Source organism: Poromitra crassiceps, assembly GCF_964638095.1.
Source record: "Poromitra crassiceps genome assembly, chromosome: 2".
Lineage (NCBI taxonomy): Eukaryota > Metazoa > Chordata > Actinopteri > Beryciformes > Melamphaidae > Poromitra > Poromitra crassiceps.
In genome coordinates, this window is record NC_139624.1 from 104,923,849 (window position 1) to 104,936,670 (window position 12,822).

The 12,822-nt window shown below is 47.3% G+C and overlaps 1 protein-coding gene across 1 annotated transcript in view; it reads left to right on the forward strand.

Moving 5' to 3' along the window:
• cnksr2a (connector enhancer of kinase suppressor of Ras 2a) overlaps positions 1-12,822 on the forward strand; it is a gene marked incomplete at both ends in the record, with an annotated part of 187,002 nt that overhangs the window by 152,845 nt on the left and 21,335 nt on the right. Inside the window, one exon of the mRNA XM_083652157.1 lies at positions 12,019-12,194. Coding sequence (XP_083508283.1) covers positions 12,019-12,194 — 176 coding nt within the window. The remainder of the gene's footprint in view (positions 1-12,018; positions 12,195-12,822) is intronic.

The window sequence follows — 12,822 nt, forward strand, 5'->3', positions numbered from 1 at the left end:
AGTTAAAACTGCTTTACAAACAGTTTTGTTACTGTGTGGGGAAAATCACGAAGGGTTCTCATTGGCTTGTCATGTGTCTTTGGTGCTGGCTCTGGCCAATGATTGCTCTGTGAGCTGGGGTGGGCACACCCACTCTGCAAGTTCAACTCAAAGGGTGTTGTCCCTCTTGGCTGCGGGGGAACAATTGTCTTTGATTAGATTGAGAGATAAACAATGGCAAATTCTTTGAGGCTCGGCCCCCAGCTGTGCTGGTATCTGTCACCCACTTGTGGGAAGCCTCGGGGGAGCTCCCCCCCTTGTTCTGTGGGGGTTAAGCATACACAACCATTTTGTTCTCTCTCTGTTCTCACCCCGAATGTGAGGCCATATCTAAACACAGGCAATACACTCAAATGTCCCACATTCAAACATATAAGTAATACAGTACAGTCCATAATGTGTCGATCACAACAGGGACGACTAGTCGACTAGTAAAATTCACTAGTCGTGAATGCCCTAGTATACAGTATATTAGGGCTGTCAGCGTTAACGCGTTAATCGCGCGTTAACTCAAATTCCTTTTAACGCCACTATCTTTTTTTTACGCGTGATTAACGCATGCACTTTCTTTGAAGTTTGAGCCTTGGTCCAACCCGTAGTTTGGGAAATCAGGAAGAGGTAACGTTGATAGCAAGCAGAAACAAAGCTCCGTGAGCAGAAAAGGAGGAAGAAAATGGGTATATTGGCAAGTTCAGCTTCAAATTGAGAAAGATGTCCTGCATTTTGGGTGAGAGAGAGAGAGAGGGAGTGCGTCAGCTCTCCCCGTCTGTCTCGTCTCTCACCGTGGCAGAGAGAGTGAGAGACAGACGGAGAACGGGGGGGGGGAGAGACAGAGAGGGAGAGAGAGAGGCGGAGAAAGCGAGCGAGCGAGACAGGCAGTGAGAGAGGGAGGGCGAGCAGACCAGAGAGAGAGACCGACGGAGAACGGGAACGCGCGAGAGAGAGATACCGAGAGAGAAAGCGAGAAAGAGAGAGGGAGGAGAGAGCATGCACGCAGCTTCTCCTGTCTGTGGCTCGAGAGATGTAGAGGATAGCACCAATTAACTTCACAGTGCAGCCTGAGAGATGTGTATTCCCAGTAACTAGTAGCAATAATAACAATATTACCAATGGCCAAATACTTACCCATACTAATGATAATAGCTACCCATATTAATACAACAGTGCATCTTTACACAAAGCTCTCAGGTTTAAGGTAGCCTACATCGGTTTAAGGTAGATTTAGAACAGATTAAAAAAAAATGATTAATTTGCGATTAATCGTGATTAACTATGGACAATCATGCGATTAATCGCGATTAAATATTTTAATCGATTGACAGCCCTAGTATATACACCAGTGGTGGCCCCTGAGCTCGAACACAAGAGAGGACTCAAGGGAGCGTTTTTTTTTTCCTTTTGGAGTTTGAAGACCGATTTAGAGGAATATCTCATTTTAATTTAGCATTAGGATTAGACTGTTGTCATTATAATGTCATTATTTAGTTTTAACCATCAATACTTGTTCCTTTTCTCATTAGAGTAAATAGCCTACTGTATATTTATTTCAAGATTTTTGTCAATTATTTGTGCTGTTAGGCCCAGGACAAACAGAGTTGAAGTGGGAATAATTTCTGCCTGAGCAATGCAATGCATCTCAAAATAAAGTAAGCTATTTACAGTTAGTTTGTCAGTAAAAGGTTTGATGAATAAATCAATCAAAACCACTCCACTACTGTACTGCTGACATTAGCTGTCGTAAAGACAGGAGGAGTGACTATCAGCTACTGCAGCTACTGTCATCAACTTTTACCCCCCTTCCCGACATGCTAGGTGGACATCCTTGGTCCCAATCGATTCCTTATTTCTTTTACTTTCATATGGTATAAAGATCATCACTCTAGCTTTAAAAATGAGCTCGCTGTCATCCGTGGATTTACGGGCCAAATTCAGTTTAAAAATGTGGGAGTTTAAAGTCCCTGGAAACCAGAAATAATTTTGTATTATTTTGCATTTTGAGTTCATCACATCACCGGATTGACGTGATTCATAAGCTAAACTTAGATCACGTCAATCTCTGCAAACCGTTCCCAACCTCGAACAAGTGCAGACCTAGCTATCAAGTTCCACAACCTCCCTACTTCTCAAGACTTACCAAGTTTGCCTCGGCCATCAACTACCCGCGAATAGATCCACATGTCTTCCGACACCAACCCTGACACCTATATGTTAATAAGCCACCAGCCAAATTTGAACGATGATGAACGTCGCAAAGTATATAAATTTAGGTTTGACAGTCATGACAAAGGTCATGAGAATCAATTAGATTTTAGACTGTGTTTTCTCCCGCTGACTGTGTGGGCGTGTCCCGTGTGTGTGCGTGCAGGACTGCAGGTCTCCTCCGAGAGAGAGAGAGAGGGAGGGAAATGAAGAGAGAGAGAGAAGGAGAGAGAGAGAGAGAAGGAAAGATATATGGAGTGTGTGTGTGTGTGTGTGTGTGTGTGTTTTCACTCGTTGCTCGGCGCATACTGACAGAGAGGAAGAGAGACTCTGCCGCTGCGAGTGCACATCGCTACTGTGTGTGTGTGTGTGCGCGCACGTGCGTGCGTGTGTGATTCGATTAAATCTTATGACGTGACAACCCCACGTCCACAGACCCTCAGGCAAATCACCTTCCGGAAAATAAAATCCATTGACCCCCTCCAACTCTCCGATCTGATCTCCAACACTCTCCCCCAGGAACCTCCCCCCACCTCACCTGATGATCTCACCAACAACCTCAACAACACACTATCTGCTTCCCTCAACCTGCTGGCCCCTCTCAAAACAAAAACCATCTCCTTCACCACCTCTGCACCCTGGTTCACACCTCAACTCCGCACACTCAAACAGACCGGCCGCCAATTGGAAAGACTCATCAAGAAAACACCACTCACCGTTCACCATGAAGCCTACAAACTCCACCTCTCAACCTACAAAGATGCCCTCACTGCCGCCAAGTCTGCCTATTTCTCCTCCATCATCAACGATCCCAGCCGTAATCTCAAAACCCTCTTTTCCACCGTCAACAGCCTCCTCAAGCCCCGTACCGACGCCTTCCCTACCTCCTCATCTGAACAATGCACTGCTTTCCTTCAATTTTTTGCTGACAAAATCACCACCATCTACCAATCACTGTCCTCTCTGTCCCCCCCAGCTGCCCCTACCCCTGTTTCTCTCCTCTCCATCCCGCTTGCCTTTCCTAGCCTCCCCCCCCCCACTGCCGTCTTTCGCGGTTCACCCCTGTCACTGCCTCCACCGTCTCCAAACTCATCAGCTCATCCAAACCCACAACCTGCTCCCTTGACCCCCTCCCCACCCCCCTTCTTAAATCATGCCTTCCTGTCATCTGCCCCTACCTCACAAACCTCTTCAACTCCTCACTCTCCCATGGCACTGTCCCCTCTGCTTTCAAAACTGCTGCTGTTACTCCCATCCTGAAGAAACCCGGTCTTGACCCATCCTGCCTCAATCACTACCGGCCTATCTCCAACCTCCCCTTCCTCTCAAAAACCCTGGAACGTATAGTAGCCACCCAACTTCAACACCACCTGCACTCCAATGACTTATTCAAACCCCTCCAATCTGGTTTCCGCCCCCTCCACAGCACTGAAACAGCACTCATTAAAGTCTTCAACGACCTCCTCACCTCTGCCGACTCCGGATCCCTCACCATCCTCATCCTCCTCGACCTGAGTGCAGCCTTCGATACCGTGAACCATAACATCCTGCTCTCCAGATTGGAAGATCTCGGTATCGAAGGTACTGCACTCAGGTGGATTCACTCGTACCTCTCCAACCGTTCTCAGTTCATTTCCCTACACAACCACTCCTCTGCTCCCTCTATAGTTTCACATGGTGTCCCCCAAGGTTCTGTACTCGGTCCATTTCTGTTCATCACTTACATCCTCCCCCTCGGTCAGATCCTCCGTCACTTCAACCTGGACTTTCACTGTTATGCCGACGACACCCAGATCTACCTCACCACCACCTCCCCCCACAACCCACCTCTCTCCCACATCAACTCCTGCCTGTCTACCATTAAATCCTGGATGCAAGAAAACTTCCTACAACTCAACAGTGATAAAACAGAACTCCTCCTCATCGGCTCCAAGTCCACTCTATCCAAAACCAATAACCCCACCCTCACCATCGATAACACCACTGTCTCCCCTTCCTCCCAGGCACGCAATCTCGGCGTCATCATCGACCCCACCCTTTCCCTTGAACCCCACATCCGTCAAATCGTCAAATCCACCTCCGCAATATTGCCAAAATTCGCCCCTCCCTCTCACACTCCACTGCTGAAACACTCATTCACGCCTTCATCTCCTCCCGCCTGGACTATTGCAACTCACTCCTTCACGGCATCAACGCCACCCTCATCAACAGACTCCAACTGGTTCAGAACGCAGCAGCTCGACTCCTCACCCACACCAAATCCTGGCACCACATCACCCCTGTCCTCAAAGAACTCCACTGGCTTCCCATCTCCTACCGCATCAACTACAAAATCCTGGTCATCACCTACAAAGCCCTTCATCAACTGGCCCCCCCTTACCTCACAGACCTCCTCTCCCCCTACCAACCCTCCCGGTCCCTCAGATCCTCCTCAACCGACCTCCTTTCCACCCCCAAGTCCAAACTCCGCAGCTTTGGGGACAGAGCTTTCTCTAAGGCAGCTCCCAGACTCTGGAACGCCCTTCCCCAAGAAATCAGAACCTCAGAGTCCCTCAGAGTCTTCCACTCCCGCCTCAAAACCCATCTCTTTTCCACCGCCTTCTCTTAGTCCCTTTGCTCCCTCCCCCCATCCTTGCTTGTGTGTTGTCTCTGTCTACTGTCTTGTCTCACCACTATTGCCCCCCCCCACATAGTACTCAGTGTTTAGTGTCATCTCTGTCATTATATGTTTACTAACGTCACCCCCCCCCCCCCCCCCCCAGTGTTTAGTTTTTGTGTACTGTAAAACATCTTTGAGCTATGGAAAAGCACTATATAAGCCCCATCTATTATTATTATTATTATTATTATAAGATCATTCATTTTAGCACCGCGCGCACCACTCTCTTCAATGAGGAAGTGGAAATCCAGACCTTGTAGAAAAGTGGCGATTTTGGGGGTTTGGGTTGAAACTAATGTCTCCTACTTTCTGAGGCACACAATTACTCACATAAGACCCTAAATTTAATAGTTAGAAGGTTTTTGTGGATTTTGGTTTCCAGTGACTTTAAGGTTGCCGTTTTTATTTAAAAAAATGGCAGGCTATAGTATACAACATGAAACAATATAATAATACGAATAATACGAAAAAATAGCGCTGCTTGGTGGACCATTTGCACGCCGAATTTACTAGAAGACCCGGATAACTTGAACTTAATTGACTTACTTGCACATCCATGCCGTCTGCAACCGTGTGCAGCCAAGACGTTGCAGTATCCCATGTTTGCGGAGATTTCAGTCTCCGCGAGTACCGCGGCCGCCCACTCTAAACTCGCGTTGGCTCGCGTAATGCAATGCAATGACTGTCTGGCTTGTGAGCTAACTTACTGCTTGATAAAAAAATTATAAAAAGAAGAAGGGTTAAATATAATATGCTGCTACTGTCATGTAAATCTATCTATTACTGTCAGGTCATCACAGAAAAGTGGAATTTTGATGTCATCACTTCCTAGTAGTGGAGCTGGATTCAGCGTTGAGAGTCTGTGCCACAGACTCATTCATCATTGGACAATACAATGTCAATCTTACCGATCTATCCAATCGACAACCAATTTGGTTGAATAAATCAATTGATTGGTAGTGATTGGTGAGGGCGGTTGAGGCTTGTTCCCTGTGAATTCCATGTGTTTTTCAACCAATCATAGATTAGCAATGATATAAATTACCAAGGAAATGAAATGCCCAAGGGGGTAATGGTATTGTAGCGTACCCCTGAGGGCACAGACAGACCCACTGGCACAGACTCTGTCTGTATGCTGCTCCATCCTCTCTGTCCCCCCCAGCTGCCCCTACCCCTGTTTCTCTCCTCTCCATCCCGCTTGCCTTTCCTAGCCTCCCCCCCCACCGCCGTCTTTCCCGGTTCACCCCTGTCACTGCCTCCACCGTCTCAAGTCAAGTCAAAGTCAAGTCAAATTTTATTTATATAGCACCTTTCATACACAAGGCAATTCAAGGTGCCGATTTAGAGGAATATCTCATTTTAATTTAGCATTAGGATTAGACTGTTGTCATTATAATGTCATTATTCAGTTTTAACTATCAATACTTGTTCCTTTTCTCATTAGAGTAAATAGCCTACTGTATATTTATTTCAAGATTTTTGTCAATTATTTGTGCTGTTAGGCCCAGGACAAACAGAGTTGAAGTGGGAATAATTTCTGCCTGAGCAATGCAATGCATCTCAAAATAAAGTAAGCTATTTACAGTTAGTTTGTCAGTAAAAGGTTTGATGAATAAATCAATCAAAACCACTCCACTACTGTACTGCTGACATTAGCTGTCATAGATTAGCAATGATATAAATTACCAAGGAAATGAAATGCCCAAGGGGGTAATGGTATTGTAGCGTACCCCTGAGGGCACAGACAGAGACCCACTGGCACAGACTCTGTCTGTATGCTGCTCCATCAGTGCCCTACAGGTGTCACTGTCAAAGCATTTTAAGATTATCATGAATACCATGAATTTTATTAAGAAAAAACACATTTGATTGATATTTTTTATAAAAAAATATTATTATATAAAATCCCCCATCTCTTCTACAAAATAAGGGAGGCTCATCCTCCCTTGCACTACATTAACAACCTCCACTGAATTACACACACACAAAGCAAAGACTCGCCTACTAGCTTCCTCAAGGGGAAGCAAACAGTGATAAAATGATAATGTTAGTTGTGACACTTCCTGGGGGAAGTGTAAGAATAAAAGAAGGCAAACCTCCCTTTCTGCAGATTCTCCCTGTAAACATTGTTGACATGATAAAAGGGGGAAGCATTGTTCTCCTTGGGAATGGGAAGTGGATGAATATTGTAGAATAAGCAAACATTCACATAATGCTGCTACTAAGCAGTGATCCCTCCTTTTCAGATAAACTCTGGTAAAAGAGAGGGGAAACGAGAGAAACTTTCCCTGAACAGGGGAAAAAGTGCCTTTAGCCTTTAGATAACTTTGTTATGAGTTGGCACTTTATAAATGTGAAATGAGTAAAGGATTGATTACTTATTGCCTGCATGCTACCTTAAGGATTTTGGGAATTCTTTCCCTGACTCCTGGGACTCCCTGACTCCGCCCTCGGGCTTGCTTGTCCCAGTAGAAGGCCCTAGGTCAGGGACCAGGGTTCAGCTAGTGCCACTTGTCACCACTCCGGATAGTGAGATGGGTTTGGCGATGCTGTTGACACAGTTCATCAGCCACTCGGCACCTATGACACACCACTCTAGTCAGTGTGTGTGTAAAGAGGCTAAACATGCATTCCCAGAGATGATGATGCTCTCATAACACAGCCCCCCTGCTGCCTCCCATGACAACGCGCTCCTGGGAGAAGGGGTAAATGTAGAGCAAGGGATTGGCTGCAGAGATTGCACTCTCCTGGCGAAGAAGGTCATCAGGGAGGTGCAACAGAGCGATTGTCAGCAGGGGGTTATCATGGTGCCTCCACATTCTGAGTGAAGATGGAGACCAATTATGGCAAAATGCTTTCTCTTCTGGAAGACAAGCCTCCTTGCTTGTCCCAGTTAGGTTGGGAGGCAGGTCCATGCCTGCAATGCATCAAGTCAGTTGCTGCTTATTAACTACTCCCCATATTAAGGTCTGGTCCAAGGCCCACAACAGTCAATATTTAACTGTGCCCTGCTACCCTACTCAGGATGGTAAGGCAGGGCTGAGTGGGCGTTCACTGTTGTGTAACGTCAGGCCCGGACAGTGTATCTCAATCGGACATGTGCCCGCAGGGCGACAGCCTCTGTCCGTCACAGACCAATCTGCCTTGAGTGACCAGTCTCCCAGGTCAGATCGGGTTTCCCAAATTCCTGGAAGACAAGCCGCCCTCGGGCTTGCTTGTCCCATTTCTCATTGGAGGGGGTCCAGTGACACAGATAACGAGCAGATGTGCTGCAGCTTATGAGCTTTACACGCAGCTCACTCTGTTGTGCCTCAGTGGCAGCCACACACCACTCCAGGTAGTGCGATGTCTCAGCAGCAATGACGACGGATCTGTGTATAGGCAGCTTACGAGCCCGCACACACACAGCCGGGCTCACCGTGCCCCAGCCTGCCACCGTTGTTGCGTTGGTACCTGTTATGCACCACTCTAGAGAGAGTGAAATTGGTTCAGCATCTCTGTGGACGAGTCTGAGGTACCTGCAGCTTACAACACTGCACGTAAAAACCTACTTTCCGGGACTTTGCACAACTGCAAAGAGATCCACTTTGCAGGTCTTTGTAGCACTTTGTGGCAAAGTGGGGGAAAGTACCACATATTGAGTCCCTATGGCCTATGCGGTCATTTACTTGCCCGGAAAGCAGGTTTTTCATGCAGTGCAAGCTTTGAAGAGAGGCAGTCCGGTTCACCAGGCCCAGATGCCGGATATCCTCCTCCCCTCAGGGACATGGAGGTAGATCCATCGGCATGTCAGCGGGTTCTCCCGCCCACGGTTTTGCTTGAGGTTGGTACAGTATGTCTGCCTCTTCAAAATATGCCTCTTCCTTAATTAAGACCTGGAAGACAAGCCACCTTTGGGCCTTGCTTGTTCCAGTCTGGTTCAGGACCAGGGTGACCGGGAGATCGTGCCCCTGCCTTAGGGCTGAGGTCTTCCATGGTGCGTTGTACCCCTGGCTTTTCTGAATGTGCAGCAGTGGTCCTGGCCCTTCAAAACGTGGGGACTGTTGCTGCGTATTGCCTGCTCTCCACTTTAGGTCTGGTCCGAGGCTCAAACTAGTTAGTTGTCAGACTGGCCCTTCCGCCCTCTCGAGGATGGTGAAGCAGGGCTGAAGTGGGCAGTCACTTGTGGCCATTGGGCCCTGACAGTACAGTTCCATCGGACACATGCCTGCAGGGCAACGGACTCATTACAGACCGAGGTGCCTTGGGAAACCAGTCTCCAAGGCAGGGCTCTCTCATTGGTTTGTGGATACAATCCATACATATGGGGATGTCAGAATGGGAACGCTTCCTTAACTCTTGGAGGACAAGCCCTCAGGCTTTGCTTGTCCCGGTTCATTGGTGGCCAGGGTGACCTGGAGAGGGTGCCTCTGCCCCTTGGGGGCCAATGGGTTCCACAGCTGCACATGCATTGTGCCCCTGGTTCTTATGACCATGTGCTCACTGGTCAGTGCTCCATGCCTCAGCAGAGGAGGACTGTTAGTGCTTATTGCCTGGGCTCCACCCTAAAGTCTGGTCCAGGGGCCACACCGTTGGTTATTGAGCTGCGCCCTTTCACCCTCCCCAGGATGGTGAGGCAGTGTTGTGTGGGTTGTGGTGCCCGTCAGAGCCCTGACAGTGCTCCATTGGACATATGCCCTCAGGGCAACAGACTCCCTCAATTGGTTACAGACCAAGCTGTCTTGAGCAACCCGTCGCCAAGACTAGGGTCTCTCATACAATCCGACAAGCTCATGGGGTGGAGCATGAATTTTTCCCTGACTCAAGAGACAAAGAGGGGGAAAAATGGGAAGACAAGCCGCCCTCAGGCTTTGCTTGTCCCAGTTTAATTTGGAGGATGGTGCCTCTGCCTCTTGGGGTCGATGGCATCCCCAGCGCACTGGTGCCCACGGTTTTTTGGGAGGCACGCTCAGGGTGGCGTTGCCTCCCAAGCGTATACCTGCAGAGGGATCTGCACATAGGTGTAGTCCCGGCAGAACGCGTGGGAACGGCGTTCCCATACTTCTCCAAGCAGTGTTTTGTGTCTGTCAACGTGTGTGTGTATGTGGAGCCAATAAAACGAGTGAATCTGGACAAAGTTGTCATTCGTCTATATTTAAGGTGGGCTGAATGATTCACATGGCATCAACTCGTGGCTTGAAGGAAGAAGGAAACATTCCACCTTAACTAATATTTAAGGTGGGCTGAATGATTCACATGGTATCAACTCGTGGCTTGAAGGAAGAGGGAAACACTCCACCGGTCCACCTTAACTAGCTAGTAGTGGCATTTTCAGCATCAAAATGTTTTTTTTCTCCCAGTACCTGACGAGATAACAAGTAAAGATGAAAAGGCAGCCAAACATCCTTTCATTTTTCGGACCAGTTGCGAAAAAGGTACGTTTACAATCATTTAGAAACAATGTTAAAAGCTGTTTTGGCAATCATATCGTTCCTAACAGTAAATGGGTGGGCCAAATCAGCTACACACGGAAGCACACCGGTCCGGTTTCTCAGTTTCTGCACATGCGCAAGCGGTGTACATTTTACTATGGAGTGCACGTTACATTACCGAGATTTATTTTCAATTAACGCTAATCAAAAGTTAGCTTTAATCACCAGATTGCAATTTGCATCGCCAGAATTCGCCACAAAATGGTAAGTTACTTGCTAAAAATGCCAGCCGCCGTGCCAAATGATCAATTATGCAGCCTTGTGCAACTTGTGTGATGCTTGAGACTTGTTTAGCTTAGCTGTTTGTGATAACTGACTCTGTCATGGGCTACTTCTGCAGTGTCTAGAGGACACAATAAATTATGTGTGTGTGTCAGTGTAGTCGTGTGTGTGCGTGCGGGGGGACCTGTGCGTGTGCTGGGGGAGGGGGGTGTTCCGCAAATAGGTGCGTTCCCTCACTTCTCAAGATAGCACTACACCTCTGGATCTGCAGGTATACGGGCTGCGCTATCTCTCAGTGGGACCAATGCCATTGTATCGACAAGGGCAACGCCATTGTATCGGCCAAAGAAGGAAAAAGAGGAGTCGTGAGCTGTTGCCGCTTACTACTGGGTGATGCTAGGGTGGTGCTGCCCCCGTCCCATACATTTCTACCCTAAGGCCTGATCTGAGTCCCGTGTCAGTCTATGCAAGTGCAGCCTTTTCACCCTCCTCAAAGTTTCCTTAGTGATGAATTACTAAGTCACTAATGCCTCTGGGGTCATATGGGGTATATTGATGTGACCGCTACGCTGCTAAGACAAATTCCTTGTATATGTAACTTGCATACTGTGGCAATAAAACTTTTGTCATTCTGATTCTGATTCTGATGACTCTTACAAGAACATACCAGGGTCCCGAGGGAGGTCTTCTGTAGCCTTGTAACCTGGCTCTCCACCCAATTACAGATGACCTTAGCATTGGCGAGGTCCGCTAAGAGCTGGTGGCACCTTGTGCCTGGGCTAGGGGTGTGTGCATATGGCATATTTTGTCATTGTTTGCCACTTCAGGCTCCCAAGGAGCAGATACGTCTGCATGGTTTCCTCACGGTGTGTCTTACAGAGGAATCTCATCATGAATGGAATTCATCAGGGAGAGAAGTCGATTGATAGGAAACGGATGGTTACGATGTAACCCAGGTTTCCTGAGGGAGACTTCTCTCCCTGCAAGAAGCCGCGCCGAAACAGGCTTCCAATCAGATTAAGCAAGAGCGCTGCACCTGAGAGTAAATTATATAGCCGAGTCCGGCCAATCAGCGTGCACGCGCAATTGCACCCAGGTGGTGCTAGTTAGTGTCTTAAAGAGTAATCCACGACAGCTGCGCTGGATCAGATAATCTCATCATGAATGGAATTCATGAGGGAGATAAGTCACCATCCGTAACCATCCGCTCTCTTGCTTGTAAGACAAGGACGCTAGCAGTCGATAGACTCTATGATGTGTATAATGTTAATATTCACGTATGTAGAAATGTGATATTCAACGTATTTTGGTTCTGAAATGTTCATATCTTACATTTCCTTGGATTCCACAAACGTACAATGCTGATATTTTATTCTGGTGACTGCGCTGCTCCATCACTGCCATCTCCTTTGCCCCATGTCCATCCAGGCAGAGGTTTGGCCTCTCTGAGTCGGAGGCGTGTCTCCTGCAAGGCGCTGGGCAGAGGAGACTGTGAGGGCTGGCTGTGGAGGAAGAGAGATGCCAAGGGCTACTTCTCCCACAAATGGAAGAAGTACTGGTTTGTCTTGAAGGACACCTGCCTGTACTGGTACATCAATGAGGAGGTGAGTCTCTCTTTTATATTCACCCCTCCTGTTTCCTACCTGCTGTTTGAATAATTAGTCTCTCACGTGGAGCTGAAGGTTGGCGGTTGGTGACAACGTTTCATGTGATGCATCATTTCTACCCTGTACAAACATATGTTTCACAGCCAAACTGTGTTCAAACCCTCAGAACTTTATTAAATTCTAAATTCTACTCAAGATCCCAAGGTTTCCAAAGATACCAAACATGTCATGCTGCATTACAGGGATATGTGATTGTGTATATCATGGTGCAGAGTGCAGACATCTAGATTTTTGCCCCACTTGATCTAATGCTGGTGAAGCCATACATGGCACCTTATTAATTAATAATAATAACCTTAATATTTCACTTAATATAAGCAGAAGCTTCAATGAAGCGTTCGAACGAGAAGATACATATATGTGACGATCACATTCAGTCATCTTATCATAACATTGCGTGTCGTTTATTATGAAGTTTTGTAAACATCAACAGTTCATCTTTTTTTATTTATGATTTTATTTTAAATTAACACTTTATGTAGTGGTCCATGTCACTGTCCACTACTTAACTCATTGAGTGCCAAGGACGAGTATGTTCGTCAATTCAGATACTAACGTAGAGTGC